Raw genomic sequence first — 18,585 nt, 5'->3', positions numbered from 1 at the left:
TTAATATAAAAATACACAATCTGAGAAAACATAAAAACTGTCCTTTTATGGGAGAAGGAGGGTTGACTGCAGCATCTCATGTCCCTATGCAATATTTGATTGTGTGTTTAAAAAATCCAGGACCCTTTAATTCATCTTTTGCAAAAGTATGGTTGGTTATAGGGAGATTATTCAATCCAGCAGTTTCTCTGTTGTCCAGTGACTGTGTTGAAAATGCCACATAAAATAGGCAGAATTTTAAGATCCTCTACAGATACTGTTGTGGAGTTAAAAGAATCTGTAAATGTGTAGTAATTGAATTTAACATACTGCTGCTGCTTCCAAAACAGGTTTTGACAGCTGCATCCCTAGATGCTTGCAAGGATTCTTTAAAGATAAAACCACAGCTGTAAAGACTTGCTGTATGTCCATATGAATCACAGGCACTACTTCCTGCAGTGTATCTGCATAGAATGTATAGCATAATCCTTGCAGAATGTGGCAGTTACGTGCTTTAAAGTGTGGTACTCGCAGCTCAGGTAATGACTTAAGATAGTGCAGGGCTGCAGCCATGTAGTTTATCTTCAGTGTGAAGTTAGCAGAGCAGAATATTTGACTAGGAAGCCATTTAATTATATGTGTCAAAGGTAATGAAATACATCTTGCCTGAAATCAAAATTGTCTCTGAGCTTCGTGTCACTGAGTTAATAAAAATCGAGCTAATAATCTCAGACACAGTAATCTTTTTTTATTGGCAACATTGATCTGAAATATAAATCTTTTCATGTTAGCTGAGGTTAGACAACTGGCTGCTACTACTTCAGCTAGGAGTGTCTGTGATGTAAAGATACAAAACTGCTCGTTAATAAAATGCTTCTTTCTCTTTTTCCAGGTTTTTAAATATCCACTTCATGCCATTATGGAAATTAAAGAATACCTTATAGATATTGCATCAAAGGCAGGAATGCATTGGCTGTCTACCATTGTTCCAACACACCATATCAATGCTCTCATCTTTTTCTTCATCATCAGTAATCTGACAATTGATTTTTTTGCCTTCATTATTCCATTAGTCATATTCTATTTGTCCTTCATTTCTATGGTGATTTGCACACTGAAAGTTTTTCAGGACAGTAAGGCTTGGGAAAACTTCCGTGCTTTGACTGACTTACTGCTTCGTTTTGAACCAAACCTAGATGTTGAGCAAGCTGAGGTGAACTTTGGATGGAATCACTTAGAGCCGTACTTTTATTTTTTACTGTCAGTATTCTTTGTAATTTTTTCTTTCCCCATAGCAAGCAAAGACTGTATACCGTGCTCAGAGTTAGCTACTGTCTCAGTTTTCTTCACAGTGACAAGTTACATGAGTTTAAGCACGTGTGCAGAACCTTACACACGAAGGGCATTAATTACTGAGACAGCTGCAGGTTGCTTATCCCTACTGCAGGTATTACCTGGGAATTTTGGCTACTTGAAATTCTTAGGGAAAACTTTCTTTACAGTTCCTGTAGGCCATTTCTTTGTGATCAATGTAAGCATCCCCTGCCTTCTGTTTTTGTACTTGTTCTATCTTTTCTTTAGAATGGCCCAACTACGAAATTTTAAAGGCACCTACTGCTACCTGGTCCCATACCTGGTGTGCTTTATGTGGTGTGAGCTCTCTGTGGTCATTCTGCGGGAGTCCTCTGGCATTGGGCTCGTTCGTGCATCCATTGGTTACTTCCTGTTCCTCTTTGCCCTGCCAGTGCTGGGTGTAGGCATTGCACTGATGTGTCTTGTCCACTTCATTAAGTGGTTTTTGTCTTTGGAGCTCATGAAAATTGTAGTGACCCTGGTTTTGTGTGCTGTTCCTTTGCTGTTTCGATGGTGGACAAAGGTTAACTTCTCCGTAGTTGAAGTGGTGAAATCGCTCACTCGGAGCTCCATTGTGAAACTCATTCTGGTGTGGATTACAGCCGTGGTGCTGTTCTGTTGGTTCTATGTGTATCGGTCTGAAGGCATGAAAGTTTACAACTCCACCCTGACGTGGAATCAGTATGGTTTCCTCTGTGGACCCCGGGCCTGGAAGGAGACCAACATGGCACGTACTCAGATTTTGTGCAGTCACCTGGAAGGACACCGAGTGACATGGACCGGGCGGTTCAAATATGTGCGTGTGACAGAAATCGACAATAGTGCAGAATCTGCAATAAATATGCTTCCATTTTTTATTGGTGATTGGATGAGATGCTTGTATGGTGAAACTTACCCTCTCTGTGATCCCAAAAATGTTACACTGGAGGAGGAAGAATTGTGTCGTCTGAAGTTTTTGACAAAGCATAAATGCCACATGAAAATGTTTGATCGGTACAAATTTGAAATAACTGTGGGCATGCCTTTCAGTAGCAAAAATGGAAGCAAGCCTATAGAGGAGGATGATATAACCAAAGATATTGTGCTGAAGGCAAGCAATGAGTTTAAAAAGGTGTTGCTGAACTTGAGGCAAGGGAGTATAATTGAATTCAGCACAATTCTGGAGGGTCGTCTTGGCAGTAAATGGCCTGTCTTTGAACTGAAAGCAATCACTTGCTTGAATTGCATGTCTAAACTCTTACCTGCAGGGAGGCACGTGAAAATAGAGCAGGACTGGAGGAGCACAGTGCATAGAGCCATTAAATTTGCTTTTGATTTTTTCTTCTTCCCATTCCTGTCAGCTGCGTAATGTGCTCGCACGTTGGTTCAGTGGTATTTTCAGCATCCACTGCATTTACACTACCAAAGGTTTGGCTCCTTATGAGGAAAAAAAAACCCAACAAAAATCTACCTTGCTGTAGCAATGCTCAAACAGTGTGCTGATATAGAGCACTGGTTGAGTTTTGCCAGTGTACACACCGTATCCTGACCTTAAACCCTGTATGACTGAAGGAATATATAGTACTTTAATATTGTAAATGAATACAGGGGATCACTGCTGACTAATTGCATGGAAACTGTTTTGTCCAAAATGGATGTATTGCCTGTGGTACAACACTAGATGAATTCACTTGCTCAATGTTAAAAGCACTTTACTCTTTAAGTATTCACAATGTGCCCGTTTGTATTTTCACAGGTATGGTTTAGAATAGGTAACTGACAATAGCTTTTGTTGCATTTATTACTTGTATTTATTTGGTGTTTTCTAGAAAAAGGTGATCTTAGAGTCAGTACCTGGTGGTAATATTTGCGTACAGCAATCACTCTTTCACTATTTGTCCAGAAGATAGTGATCACTGTTTTTTGAAAGGGCACAACATTTCACACCCCAGCAAGGTTTTATGAAGTTCCCAGGCTTCTACTTAGCATTAAATACTGTGTATGAAATTTGCTATTTGTTCTGATTGGTTACACTAAGGTAGAGTCCATGCTGGTGTGTGAAAGGCAAATACCAGGGCTGGTATTGAGATATTGGTACCAGTAATGTACAAGCCACAGCAACTGAAATTATACCTAAAAGTCTCTAGTGGAAATGGAAATAGAATGTTTGTTTAATTACTTGTATTTTGCAAATAAATATGAAGTGCAAATTGAATTAAATGGGTACAACATTTGTTCATTATGCTTTGACATTGTGACCAGTTGTTTGTGTTGTGCTGATAGCAGCTTGCACCGAAAAGTACCATTTAGAATGTTTAAAATATTCTGATGTGAGATACTTGTAGTTGCACTTGACAGTTTTGAAGTCAACAGTAAAATCTGGTGTGGCAGGTGAAGTTTTTGTAGCTGTGCAGTCTGCACATAGTGCTTTCCCCTACTTTTGGTGTGACTTTGGGCCTTTTCTGGCCGCTGTGTATCACAGTATCACATCACAGATCCATCCTGCCATTTCCCTGACTCCTCCACTGAGCCTGCTTTAGATTCCTTTGTGCCTTTGTGTGCCAGTCATCACTAGGACCAGGGAGAAGGGTTAGCAGTGAAAACCTTTTGGGGACAGTGAGGCAATGGCTGCATACCAGCTGTGAGCACCCTCTTGTGCATTACCCAGGGCTGCAGCTGGGAGGGAGGAACCAAAGGCACCCCCAGATGTGCTGCCCAGTGCCTGTGGCAGAAGCCCCCACCATCCAAAGCCCCACAGTCATGCTTCAGCCCATCAGAAAATCTGTGAAGTAAAACCATATCTTCAGGGTGCTTCTAGCTTTGAAAACTTGCCAAGTATCTCTCTTTCCACCTGGGGAAAAACAAAAAGGCATAAGATAGAAAGTACATGCAAGTTTTGACAGCTTCCCTTACACAGGCCCATTTGGCTGGAAATAAGCCAAACTTCGGCCTTTCTCCTCTTTTTTTTTTTTAGAACATCCATAGGCTCTTTTTAGATACCCAAACATTCTTCTTGACTCTGAAATATAAGCACAAAAGATTTTAAGTTTTTAACTTTTTCCCTTACGTACATACACAATTGTGAAACTTCTATTCATGTGTTTGTCAGGAGGAGAAAAAGGCGACAGTCTTGGGATTCAGAACTAATGTTAAAATTTCTCCTTTCAGCTTTTACCCTTTGTATGGATGTCAACTTAGTGACTTAGTGTGGCGCATTTTGAAGGAGTTGTTACATGTCTTGAAAATGTAAAAGTGACTCAAGTCAGATGTGGGAAGTTTTGCAAGAGGAGGGAGAGTACTTGATTTCTTTGAAACGAGTTGATTTTTAAGAGACAAAAGGCTTAATTTTTTAGTTGCCATCTCTATCATAATAACAACTCTGAAACTTGTATTGCGGCCTTTTTTGTGGAAGTTGTTAGAGGATATTGGCATATAACTGTTACTAAATTAGAAAACTTTGAATTATTTGTTAAAAAGCTCTGGTTCCTCAGAGGGGGAGAGCTCCTTCAAAAATACTCATATCAGTATTGGTCAGATTCAGTATGGAATAATTCCCCTTTATGCACTTACATGAAGAAAAAAAACCACCCAAAGCCAAAGTCTGAAATAGCTAGGTCCTAGGAAAAATAATCCATGTGCTCTGTAGTGATGGATTGATGGGGATACTTGAATTTGTCAAGCGCCTCCTTTCAGCACAAGCGGGAAGTTTTGCACAGTAGTACATTGAAGGTCATTTTCCATCTGTTTCCAGTTTTTCAGTGCAGCCACAAGGGACAGAGGAAGCAAATTTTACTTCAAGACCTCTAAATAGTGAATGCTATTTCTTAAGTGTTTCTCTGTGATGTTTTTAAATTTTTATGGAAAAAGAGGGTACATTTATGACTTTGAGGGAGCTTGTCGATCTAGTGTTCGGTGCTCTGAAACCTTTACCAAATAAATCTTTCCTTTCTAAAGTGTATCTTAGCTGACAATCACAAAGTTGCTGGAATTTAATAATAAAGGTGTTTTTGCAAAGGGTGCCTCTATTTGCTTTACACCTTGCAAGTAAACAGAGCACAAAATAACTTTGTTCCATTCCTGCTACAGCTCTGTGTTCCAAACCAGTCCATCTTCTAGGCTGGAGAGGCACAGAATCTGGCAGCTGTTCTTAATAATTCAATTATTATTTTCTTACTCAGTTTTCAATATATGATGAATTATAAACAGTTCCAAAGGCAGGTGCTCTTTCTCTAGGCTGGTAATTCAGTCTTTTGAATTAGTATTAATTAATGAAAGAGGAGGAGGATATTACATGGCTATTGACAATTCTAAATTAGGTTCAGCTGTTCTGTAAGTTCAGCTTTAGCATTTAGAATATAAAGATTTTTAAAAAAAATATTCATTTGAATTTCATCATCAATGTAACATGAGAAAGTACTGCTTGTTCTCCAAACTGGTACATTCTTCCATAAGCACAGAAAAACAACACAACACATAGAGAGATTCTGAATAACTTAAGAGCCCACTCTGTAATGACTAACAGCATCTTGCAGAAGGCAAGAATGCAGAGTTTTTCCTTGTTCTCCCAGAGACAAAAATGGCGGATCTGTAGGAATTAACATGTGGTTTTATTTCTTAGAACGAATGGAATTTTAAGTGCTATACAATAGGTGGTGTTAACGGTAAATTTGTTCCCATTTTTTTGTAACACAGGGTAATAAGAATGTTGCCCAGAGGTGCTGTGGCTGCCCCATCCTTGCAGGTGTTGAAGGCCAGGCTGGGTGAGGCTCTGAGCAATCTGGCCCAGTGGAAATTGTCCCTGTCCATGGCAGGGGGGCTAGCAGTCCCTTCCATCCCAAACCATTCTGTGTTAGTGCTTTCCTGTGTTCTTACACTGAGCTGCTCCTTTGCCTTCTGGCTTCTCTGTTTCCACTGGAAAAGGCAAAAGAAATTTCCAGATAGTGAATACCTTTTCAATACTTTTGAAACCCATTGCAGCCTCTCAGGCTAAGGCTCACATCCAGTAACAGCTGAAGGAGGTTGAAGGAAGCGACACTCCCTCAGCTTCACAGCTGCAATTGTTTGAGCAGCAGATGGATATGAAGGAAAACCAACAACTATGCCATTGAGTTAGAAATATACTAATCCATGCAGCAAAAATTAGGTGCAATTTGCCAACTTGTAAGGAGATAACGTACCTGCTCCTGGCACCTACATACAAGCAAGTGTTGCATGCAAATAGAATGCCTGGAAACCAAACACCAAATCACAGCCCTGTTTATATGCATTAAGATGGTTCATTTATTTTCATATTATTACTCAAAAGCTTTAATTACCTTTTACTCTAGGAAAAAAAATTCATTAGGATCCTGCAGTTCCTCTTGTAAATCATAGCCTGAGTTAGAAAATATGAGAGTCACCTTCTCCTTAAGGGGAAGTGTTAAGCACTGAGAAAACTTGTGTTTTTGTCCCCTCTAACTAAGCTTGAACTTCAAGCTTTGAAGCAGAACAGGACCATGGAAACACTGCTTATAGCTTTCCTTTAAAAAATATGTGAGTATGCTCTTTAAAAAGTTGGGAAGTCAGTCCTAGGGCATCCAGGAGGTTGTGTCCTCACGCAGGGGCATTGACCTACAGAGAGAGCCCATCTCTGCCTGGAGCCTCGCTCCACTGGTTGCTGTTCAGGGCTTTTTGCTAGAAAATGGCACGTTTGCTAGTTTGGCAGAGCGCAGGTGTCCCCAGCTGGCAGAGGGCAGGTGTCCCCTGGCTGCAGAGCGCGGGTGTCCCCAGCTGGCAGAGGGCAGGTGTCCCCAGCTGGCAGAGCGCAGGTGTCCCCTGGCTGCAGAGCGCAGGTGTTCCCAGCTGACAGAGGGCAGGTGTCCCCTGGCTGCAGAGGGCAGCTGTCCCCTGGCTGCAGAGGGCAGGTGTCCCCAGCTGGCAGAGGGCAGGTGTCCCCTGGCTGCAGAGCGCAGGTGTCCCCTGGCTGTAGAGGGCAGGTGTCCCCAGCTGGCAGAGCTCGCCTGGCGCTTTGGCTCCGGGGCCATCAGGTGGCACTCCAGGCTCACGCTGCGCTTTCCTCCCTCTGCCGCTGTCTCCAGAGGGCACCGCCAAGGAACAAAAGACTCAGGGTCTGGTTTTACTCCATTTCCAAGAGGAAATGCAGTTAGAAACAAAACCTCTTGTGAAAAATAGATAACCATTTGTGAAGCCGATTCCCTGCCAGATGCAAGTGAAGTTAAACAAATGCCAAGCAAAGGCATCATTGTGGAGTGTGCCTGCAGTCTGAGACTATGGAAAGGGAGGAAAAAGATCTGGTTTTCTGTGTGATAAAAAAACTACACAATGATAAATGAACAGCATATGAAACTTCTGAAAAGTGCAGCCTAGCTGATTTGCAGCTTAGCAGGTTCTGAGAATGTTCCTGTCTCTAAGATCTCATAATCCTGTCAGCGTCAATCTGCATTGTCTGCTTCTGTAGTAAAGTCAGTAGTGACAAAACAGTCCTGATGGTGCTGCTGGTGGAAACCCTGTTTTCTTTCTGCATCTTCACGTCTCAGAAGCAAAATAATAATAATCATGGTTTATCAGAGCTTAAACCTTTTTATTAACTCTCTGTTATCTGCACAAGAAGAAACAGAGAAAATCTGTGGCAGAGTTTAATAAAAACCTAGAATTTCCCTTAAATCAATATTGCTTCTACCTAAGTGCAACTCTTGCCTGAGATACCCATGGACATTAGTTAACACAAGGATTTGGGAATGTAGAAAACTTGTGTCAAGATCACATACCAGGTAAAGGCCAATAAGAGAAACTCTGCAATACTGATTTTTCATCTTTTATAGATCAAATAGATAGATGACAGCAGGTTTCTAGAGATGTTTTGTTCTATATTTGTAGATGGCGGGATTTTGTGCAATAATAGCAAGTTTGGCAACAGAAAGGGCCCTGTAAATGTTGCTGTTAACCACGGGAGACGGCAGTGCCTGACAGCAGGAGCAGTGTCATGCTAAATTAGAAAGGGCTTGAACCAAGCCCACAGAGCCCATAATATCCCAGGAATCAGTGTTTGTCGATCTCAGCATGGCCTGTCTGTATCTGAAATAATTTAGTCACTTTAAAGAGCAAGACATTTCAACAGTGCATCTCCTCTGCAGCTCCTCTCCCGCTCCTCCCTCCCTGTTCATCGCGGGTGACAGCAGAGATGTTTCCAGGACAACAAGCCATGCTGTTGCCTCAGGTGACAAACTATAACTTCAATAAACAATCACTGAAAACAGCTTCAAACAATTAATTAGGTAATGGAAATGTTATTTTAATAGGGCTTAGATGCTTTGGAAGTAGTCTACAGACCAAGTTCTGATCAAGAATTTGTCTAGAATCAAAGCCAAAGATGCCATGCGAAGGTCAGGAAGGATATCACTGTCTGAATACTCTAAGAAGTATCTTTTTAAAAAATCCTTCAAGATCAAAACATATTCAATCCAGAAGATGCAATGCAGAACAATTCAGAGTGGGGTTTTTTCTTTGCTTTTGGTTTTGTTTCTAAATTTTGTTCAAAGCACATACTGGCAGGGATTTACCAACCTGCTCACGGAAGGCAGTCCATGGCTGACACACTCCCCATATGTGCGCCCTTGCACCAGTGTGACAGACAGATGATGAGCCCAGCAATTGGTTTTGCAATAAATGGATTTTTAAGTTTTCTCTTTACAGAAGATGCTTTCTTACTGTTATAAATGGATGATTCATAAATCTCTCATAATACTGCTTCTAGTAACAGTTCAATTGATCTTCAATCATTGTTTAAGAAGTGAATCTCCGTGGAGGGCTTCAGTCCTACAGCCTGAAGTTTCTCTAGCCCAGAGCAGCTCTTCTGTCTAAGGTTAGGGGTACACAGTCTTTAAGTGCAGGTGGATACACTGAGTATATGCCTGTGCCTTATATCACAGTCCTCAGCAGCATGGACACTCTTTGGGGCTGGTAGTTGCCCAGGCAGAATTTCTCTTTTTGCTTTTTTTTATGATATTAAGTTTCTCCAGAATGGTGCATCTATGAAGCAAGAGCAAGAAAGACGAGGGGTGCCACCTTTCCTATCCTTCCTAAGGTGACTTTATGATGCTCATATCCCCATTTGTCTGTTTAGCCCAGAAATAAATTTTACATCTGTAAGATAAGTTATAAGAGTGAAGGAGGGGAAGAAGCAGTTTGTGGGCTGTGCAAAGACCTGCCTTTGCAGTGCTGGATGTGCTCCTACTGCCCTCAGAGGCTGCTTATGGATTGTGCTTATGGATTCAGTCCAACCTTTCTGCACAAAACATTTTCAGTTTGTGGATGAGGGACTCTGCACCACCCCTACTGTGTGTTCCTCTCAGGCAGCTCCCTTTGGAGGGATTAACAACAGTCCTTGGAGCTCCCTTTGCAGGGCAATGGGCTCACCCCTGTGTGCCACCACACAGCTGGGATCCAGCCATTGAGAACAATGTAGAATGGAACAGAATGTGCACTAAATACTGGCAAGAAAGTTTTTGAGGCAGAAAATGGTGAATTTTTTAAACTAGCTTTTGCAGATGCCCTGTTGTTTTTGTTATGTTTGTCAGGTCAAGGATGAAATCCAGGTTTGCTGCAGGCATGGTAAGGAAGCCTTGAAACAGCTCTTACACGGGGTGTCCACGTAAAGCAGAGAGGCCTGACTCCAATTGCACAAACCCTTGGGAGAAAAGAACGGAGGGAAATGTGTATCTGAGGGCTGATAACTAAGGTACTACCCAGGAAGGGAAAAGACTGGGACTCTAAGCTGTACAAATCAGGGTATAGCTCCTGCATCACAGCACCTCTTGTGAAGTGATCACAACCCTATGCCTATTTCACTCTGAGTTTTCATTGTGGGACTCCTTTATTTCCCCTTAGAAGATTTTGAAGATCTTGTTTTGGTCCTATGGGCATAAGAGCAATCTACAAACCCTCAGGGTTTCTCTGCAAAAAGATGTCTTTCCTCCACTTCTCTTCCTGCAGGAGAGCAAAGGATGTGGGTGTGGGCCATGACAGCACCCTCCTATTTGTGCAGGGAAGGGAGAAGGATCACCAAGGTGCCTTTGGCAGGTGCATGTGCATAGGGCAGTTTTGTCCCTCATGGGGAGCCACTGCACAGGCTTTGTGTCTCGTGCACAGCAGCTGCCTCTTTGTGGTGGATTTTATAATTGAAGGTTTAAACAGTTAAACTGCTTTCTTAATGCATTTGTGGTTGCTAAGATACAACCTCTTCAATTCTGTAGATCTTCCACTTGAAATAGAGCTCACTGGCAAATGGGGCTTTCCCTCTGACAGCCCAGGAGAGGGGGAGCTGACAGGGCACTTCCCCTTGGGCCAGTGAGAAACTGCTCCTGCAGCTGCCTGAGCAGGCTGGGATTGGTCCACTGGTGAGAATAACTGGTGGATTTTACTGACTTCTGGCCACTGTATGGGGCTGAAGGAGAAGGCAGAAGGGGGGATGTGGGCAGCCACAGGATGTGGCAGAAGGAAAAGCACAGAGAGAACAGGCAGCACAACAGGCTAAGAGAGTGTGTGGGGTAAGACAGGGGACTGACTCTGTAAACAAGGGAAATCTTTCTTTCCCCTTCTTTAGATAGCCTCAGGCTTCAATTGTCCTTCACAAGCAGGAATCATCTTCTCTGCTCTTTGATAATGAAGATTGGATCTCAGGAGAATCTGGTTTTGGGACAGGCTTGACAAGACCTTGGGGATAAATTGTGCAGCGAGAGATTTCTTGCAGTTCTAGAAAGTGATTAGGAGGTACAGATTTAAAAGCAGCACTTGACTCCTCAAAATTCATTAGCAACATTATAATAGCAGCTCAAAATAGCCAAATATTTTAAAAGGAAGCCTTAAAAAATATGTGGAGGAAGGTGGTATAAAATAGTGCAGCTTATCTGTCATTTCATGCTAAAGTAAGTCTTTACCTGAGACGGTTGCAGAGAATATTTTGAACATGTTGACAGAGCTCAATTGATGCAGCAACATCTCTCTGGATTTGCAGATCAATAGCTGTGAGAAACAGAGAGTGCAGCTGTTCATCCTGGAAAGGTGTTAGCAGAGATGTCAGAGGATGATAATTGAACCAGCAATGTTTTCCTCCCCACCTCTTCCACAAGGCAATCCAAGATGTGCAAAAATTTTCTGTGAGCAGTACCTTCTGTATTGCAAATAGATCACAATGGTGGGATCTTTCCTATCTGTGGGAAACCTCTGCTTCTTTCTGCACCTTCACACTAAAGTGAGGACCAGCATGGTCCAGAGCACCATGCAGAGCTGCTGGAGGTGTTCAAGCCTCACCAAAGGGAAATGAAGCCAAGAACCTGCCAGAGCTGGGGTGTCAGCGGAAGTTTTTGATAGTGGGGTATCACTCTGGTGTCTTGCGTGGGCAGCATTTAGATTACAGGTATAGAATATCAACCTATTTTCTCCCAATCTGGCACCCAAATACCAATTTCAGTTACTTATTTTTTTTAAATAATGTACAGTGATTTCTCCCCTGCCCCAAAATTGTTTCTTCTCTTTGGCAAATGATGATGAAGCCAAAGAAGGTGGTGGTGAGGTTTCTGGAGTTCTCTGAGCTAAGTACTCTCCTCCTTGAAAGACAGACACAGTGCCATATTCACATACCTATTGCCATCTGAAGAATTTGGTCCTGTATTTAAAGCTGTTCTGCTTGGATCAGGCCATTGCATGGGACATGCATGTTAGCAGTATGATTAGTACTAGTTTTACAGCAAGGACTGGCTGTCCAGGAAACCACCCTGCATACTTTGATTGAGTCACTGCTGTAGAGTTTATTTGTTTCAGCAGCCATGTTATAAAAACAATATGCAGCATTGTCATGATACTTGAAATAACTGCTTAATAGAATTGTTGGTTTAAGGACCTTGTCCTGCTCATTGACTGCCTCAATGGGCAAATGGAAAGACAACTAATTAGCTGTACCCTGCCTGGCTGATCCATATTCATGGCAGCTTTCAGAGCTAAGGGAACTGAGGAGACTACACAGTCAAGTTCTCCACATAAATTGCTTTGTGTCATGGGCCAGATTTAGGATCTACAACTGCCTGAAGAGTTGTGTTCACTTTCACATGAGTAAAAGATTGATTCTCATCCAGCTTAGAGAGAAGAAAAATTAAATTTCACTGCTAAGAAATGCTTTTCCATGGTGCACTCTGAGAGCAAACCTTTTCAGAGCTTGCCTGTACAGAATTTCCAGAAATCATTTAATGGTTTCACAAAGCCTAAGAAACATAAACCATCCCTATAAAATTAGGCCCATTCCAGTAATCCTGGTTCTGCCACATGAGCAAGGCAAGTGCCTTTTTGCTCTAATTTTAGACTCAATACAAATTGCTGACAAGACTGCAAATGGAAAATAATTCCTATTGGGAGAGGGAGCAAATTGATAATAACGTTACTGAAAATTGGATATAAAGGCAAACAATCCTTCTTCTTGCCCTCTCATCAGGGACAACCAAAGGCTCCAACTGGCTTAAAGCAAGACAACTTCCTGGCTGCAAATAGCAGGAGCAGGTGGCTCATGCCAGTATCTCCCCCAAGCCACAAAGGGTTAAATTGCCTTGTGTAGCTGCTAAGTATGCGTGTGAAAATCTCAAAAGCATGCGAGTGAGCCATCTGGCTCCTGCTCCTACTGGGTATTTGGGGAGCAAAAGGGAAACTGGAAAGGTAAATAGTGTATTGCTTGATGTGTTGATTTTCAGCTGAGATTCCTCTCTTCAGTGCCTAGTCATATTTGTCCATCTAAATGAGTGGGATTGACTGTGTCTTCCCAAAAAGGGGTGAAAAAGATTAGCATGTAAGCTCTGGGTGAGCTGTGCAAAGCCAGGCTCCGCCTCATGTAACAGCTGAGGCAAATTTGTTCTGGTCTGCATCCAGAAAAAGGCCTCAGCCTCTCAGTGTCTAACTTGTGTGTAGGGATGGAGGGAGGCTTCTCACCTCGGGTACAAGCAAGATCAGCTGCCTTGGACTGAGATTCCAGATCTGGGGCAAGAGTCAGGATCACCACGGAGAGTCAGGCATCAGCTCGGACTGGAAAGAGAATGGTTTCCTACCTTAAGTGTGTGTGCCAAGCCAGCATTTTTTGGTTTTTATTATTATATTTTATTTTCCCCTGTGGTAGAGATCTAGTGGTGGGAGAAAGCAGGATGCTGCTCTGCTGGTAGCACTCTGGTTTGTCACCTGGGCCAGTCTCACTTGGGAGACTGACCTGGCCACATCCCTGATGCACTGCCATGGTTGGAAGGTCTCAAACCTGGCCAGTGATGACACTGTTGGAAAACATACCAAGTTTGATTTTTTATTTTATTTTATAACTTTAGCCAGTTTTCACAGAATCACAAACTAGGTTGGAAAAGACTTTTGATATTATTGAGTGCAACCTGTGTTCATCTTTGCCCCAGGGGAAGGGAAATAGAGTTTCTTTCCAGGGCATTGTTCCACCAGGTGAAGGCCTGATGAGGTTAACATCTCAACAGACTGTGAGTAGCTCAAATAATACCCAAAAAGATAATGACCACCAGCAGAACATCAACAGACATCTACCTCAGACATCTGCCCCCTGGCAAGGTTGGAGACACCTGGTCCAGAAAAGACTGATGAGGAAATCAAGGAGTGAGGACATAAGAACATCAGAGGTGAAGAAATCCAAAGCCAGTAGGAAGCCAAATACTAAGAAGTACATAACTTGGAGCCAATGAACATCAAACCAATGAATCTCTATGGGTCTTGACTGTAAAAAGTCTGTGAAAAATCTGGTAAAATTCATGTGTCATAGAATTTTTTCTCTGCACGCCTGGGCTATGTGTGAATTAAATGATTGCACATATTGGCCAGAACAACATACTGATCAGAAATAAAGTAATGCCTTGATTCTCTAACACTAAAAACGTTGGAGGGCTTTTGCTTCTCCTACAGTCTTGGTGACTACACCAATGCCATTTTTTACCTGTGACTTCATGTGTCAATTCACACTGCACACCTCTGATTCCATCTGCAGGCGACAGAGACTCAAGACTCCTGAAGTCCAGGTTGGGCTATGAGCAAAAGAAAAAGCTGGTCCCAGGACTGAACCTAAAACATGTCTCCAGCTCTGCTAGAGCTGCCCACTCTCTTCACCATACAACACCCTCATCCCACTCATGGCATGTGTTCCCTCCTCCACCTGCCACAACACTTGAAGTTCCCACAGTAGCTTGCCCTCCGTGTCCTGATCCCTGTGACTCTTCCTCCTCTGTAGAATGAGCTAAAACAACTCTTTCCTGCCTAGCTTAAAAATAAGCTGTGCCTTGAAGTCATCTATTTATGCCTTTTTTGGTTGTAGTTTTATTGAAAAAGCTGGTATTAACATATTTATATTTTTATTCAACAACAATTAGCTAATTTGTGCAACACAAAAAATGCAGCCATGAACAACAGCTTTCAAAACAATCAGATTTACCAACTTTACCATCACTTACTCTACACCACTGAAAGCTCAAACTAAAAAGAGAAAGAAAGTTGGAAACGTTCACAATGACAATGTTGACTTTCATACATTCAAGAAACCAGTTACCGACCTGTAACAGTGATGTCAAAGACAGGAACGGAATACTGGTCTTTGAAAGGTTTCTGTTTATTTCCTCTAGAATTACTTAATGGTATTTTGGTTGGGTATTTAATTAGTTTTATAAAGCTCCAAAGATATATTTGTTTATTTAATTGTAACACGTTCTTTTTGGTACCCAAAGCTGTAACAGAGTAAGGTACTTCAAATTAAAAAAAAAAGGTTTCTTTAAGATCTGCTTTATAATAAGTTATCTATAGAATCTTACTTGAGAATGTTTAAAGGTAAATATATGTTTTACAGTATCTCTAGCTGTAAATGCCAATATGAGCTGATAGCAATTTTTTTTCTTTTTGAGCTGCAAAGATTAATGGAGGGGTCCAAAAGTCAAAGAAATTGTATGACACCCTTGAAGCAGTAGTTTGGCATTAACAAGTTCTCTATACAATTTACCACACTCTTAAACCTTTTTACAAGGAAAAATAAAAGGAAAAAGCAATTTTGTTAAATTCAGTTAGAATAAATATGTACATATACTGTCCATGCCTGCTACAGCACACAGTATTTTATAAACAAACATTCTTTGTTCCTTTTAAAATCACCCTACACATTTCATACTGTATGTGTTCGTGTGGCTGGAAACTGGTGCACATGTGTTTGTGCTTCTAAACACAAAATATACAGCATTGATCTAGAAAACTTCAAACAGACGGATTTCAGGTATGTTGTTGAGATGTCATATAAAGGCTCTAGACTTTGTTTTTTCTTTTTTTGTATGCAGATTTTCACCCACCCTTCCCACAAACCAAAATACAAAAGCATGCAGATCCCTTCATCAGTACATTCTCCACTTACCAAGAAATCAGTGCATAATGGCTTAAAGACTTTTTTTTTCTGAGGAGTTTTAATATGGGCAGGTTAACAGGTCATGTGAGTTGTGCTCTTTTATTCATGGTTAGAGTTGGAATCCTTTGGGATATTGAATTTTCTGCCAGAGCTATTGAGGGTGCAGCAGAACTTTCTTTTCCTAGATTAAGAGGACTTCCTGCCCATTTGGGTGCCATTCCTGCATGCCCTACTTTGTGTGTACTTCCCTTTTCCATTTATCTCACTCATCATTACAGAACAGAGATCTAACAGCATTTCTGTGGAGGAAGGTTTTGTTAGGTTTGGATTTTTCAAATTTTCGTGTTTCCCCAGGACGAACTTTGTCTCCCAGAAGTGGCCTCATTTCAAAGCGTTAAAATTCACTAAGTGGTGCTGCCTCTTGCATTACCATTCCTTTATTCCCCAAAGGCCAGGATTAACACCACCATCCTGCAAACAACAAACAAGGGACTTCATCAAGCATCTAGCAGGGATGTAACTTTGTTCCCACTCAAGTTGGTTGCTGCTTTCAAGGAGAGCACTTCTAGCCAACGTTTCCAGAACTCCAACCCCAAATGGTAGCACGGGTTTGTGTGTGAATTGCCAGGCTGTGTCTGACCAGCCAGTCCCTCCAGAGTTGCAATGCCAAGTTTTGTAATAGTCCTCACACAATGAAGATACTACTTATTGTTTTAAATAGAGCAAGAGAACCATGGAGAATAAACTTCTTAAAGTAAGCTGGCTGAGTAACTGTACCAGTCTGTCACTTAGTCACTTGGGAAGGTGAAGCACAAAGTAATGCGTTAAATAAATAAATAAATAAATAAATAAATAAGAGGGTATTGTAAAGAAGGGATTGGGACGGGTCAGATGGGGCAGCTTTTCACCAGCAGGATTCTGCTTCCAGCTCTAGCTTTCATGAGGTCCCTCCAATGTGCCACATGCTCTAAAGGGATGTGGCTATTCATTGCTTCAAACAGGCTCAGCCTAACTGAAAGACAGGAAAACAGCACTGGAAAAAAAAAAAAAAAACCAAGAGACTGAGGCAAAAAGCTCTAACAATGTGGTAAATGCTTTGCACTGCAAAAGCAGGAAGGGCACCAGAGCACCACAAACCACTGAGACCCTCAAAAGGATGGAGGGGGCTGAGGAGCCTCAGCCCTCCTCAGGAACACTCCTAAACTGAATAAATATCCCTGTTTGTTTAAAGGAACCGATACAGACCACAGTACTGGATTTGCACTCGTGCCTTTTACTCATACAGTTGCAGTGATGGAAAAGAATTGGCTTGCCACCAATAATGATACAGGCTGAGGGATGAAAGGATGCAACCTACAAATCCCACCACAGAAGCCACAATTTTTGTGAAGATCACATCCTTCTACAACTCTCAAGAGGCTGGTTTGTAAATATAGAGGGATATTGATAAATCTAGTGCATTTCTGAGTTCACTTTATCCTGAAATATGTACAGATTGTTTGTCGCTGCTATAGCAATGATGTTCTCGGTTGGGTGCCATGCTGTGTGCAAGATCTTCTTAGTAAAGTCCAAACTGTCAACACTGATGTCATCTTTCCTCCTCTTGCCTCCCACACAGACTCTGCGGGGCTTGAGGATGGCTCGTGGTTTGCTGCTCTCCCGGGAGGCCTCCAGGGTCACGTCCCGCTTGGTGTTGCGGTCAAACATTCGGAAGAAGTTGTTGTATGCACCTGTCATTATCACACTGCAGAGAGACAGACAGACACAACAAAGGCACTTAAACTGCAGCCTGTGCAAAGCCTACCAACATGCCTGGATCAGGACAGCCAACTTTGACCTTAGGGTCAGCTGTCCTCTGGTTTCAGATGGGAAAGAGTAAGGAGAAAAAAGGGGTTTTCCCAGTGCTCCCCAGAATGAAGAGTTTTCTTCTACCAATGCCTTCCCCTCCCACATTATTCAATGAAAATTACAGTTCATCAAGTAATGTCTGCTCCCTGACATCATCAGAATCGCATCAGAAGATAATAAAAGCAACATGTTTCAGTAAGTTATTTTTAATTACCCTCCAGCTTTTTATGAGTGCTTAAGGATCATACATTTCAGGATTTTTCCCTTTCTCTAGAACCTTACCTTTAATGGTGGCTGAGTTTAACCATGATTCCAGAAAGAGTTTTAAAATTTCCCACATAGTTCAAAATCTTTTGATACAAGAGTAAGGTTTAGTACATAATTATGTATTTTAAAGAAGGGTGTTTTGAAAGGTTCTGAAAAAAACACACTGAATTTGCACATGTAAATTCTTTACAGATGAAACTCTTTTCCGTGCTGAAGCCACAGATCTTGCAAGTCCAGACATCATGAAAATTTCCATCTACACTGCTTCTTAGAAATAAGTACACTGGTGTCAGGATTCTGGCATCTCTTATATGAAGTTTGAATGAAACATCAAGTCAGGATATATTTCTGGGTCTGGGAGAAAGGGACAAAAACCATACCTCGATCTGTATAAAAATTACCTCATTAGTCAGCTTGCAGTTTGAAATAATAGATTGCCAGTTGCTTCATTCCTCTAGTCCCTAGGGGAGGATATTTTGTCACTAACTTTAATGAATTCAGGATTTCATCCATGGCCCCCAGGTTATTGGATTAGCATAATCATGGGTTTCAGAGCCTTGTTTGAAAGCTCATCCCCTGCGAACTTTTTCCATATGTGAAACCAGGGCTGTTCTCTACTCTCCTATCTCAGCCCCAAACAGGGTGGTTTTGTTCTGAATTTCCATTCTGTAAGAGGGTATCCACCCCAAATGGTCAAGTCTCCATGGAAAAAGCTGCACAGTTTTGAGACTCAGGCA

General features: G+C 41.8%; 2 protein-coding genes across 13 annotated transcripts in view; one reads left to right on the top strand and one right to left on the bottom strand.

Annotated features, from left to right (window-relative positions):
- The window catches only part of WFS1 (wolframin ER transmembrane glycoprotein), a 46,580-nt gene extending 29,755 nt beyond the window's left edge, over window positions 1-16,825 (top strand). For all 3 annotated transcript variants that reach the window (XM_074541721.1, XM_074541720.1, XM_074541722.1), the window contains exon 8: window positions 872-16,825. In XM_074541721.1, the coding sequence (XP_074397822.1) occupies window positions 872-2,680 (1,809 nt within the window). In that variant the 3' untranslated portion in view covers window positions 2,681-16,825. The remainder of the gene's footprint in view (window positions 1-871) is intronic.
- Window positions 14,686-18,585, bottom strand: part of PPP2R2C (protein phosphatase 2 regulatory subunit Bgamma) — a 189,412-nt gene continuing 185,512 nt past the window's right edge. For all 10 annotated transcript variants that reach the window (XM_014266103.3, XM_074541723.1, XM_026792621.2 and 7 more), the window contains one exon: window positions 14,686-17,477. In XM_014266103.3, coding sequence (XP_014121578.1) covers window positions 17,186-17,477 — 292 coding nt within the window. In that variant the 3' untranslated portion in view covers window positions 14,686-17,185. The remainder of the gene's footprint in view (window positions 17,478-18,585) is intronic.

This window comes from Zonotrichia albicollis, chromosome 5 (assembly GCF_047830755.1).
Source record: "Zonotrichia albicollis isolate bZonAlb1 chromosome 5, bZonAlb1.hap1, whole genome shotgun sequence".
Lineage (NCBI taxonomy): Eukaryota > Metazoa > Chordata > Aves > Passeriformes > Passerellidae > Zonotrichia > Zonotrichia albicollis.
Note: the sequence above shows the minus strand (reverse complement) of the source record. Positions and strands in the feature narration are given on the sequence as shown.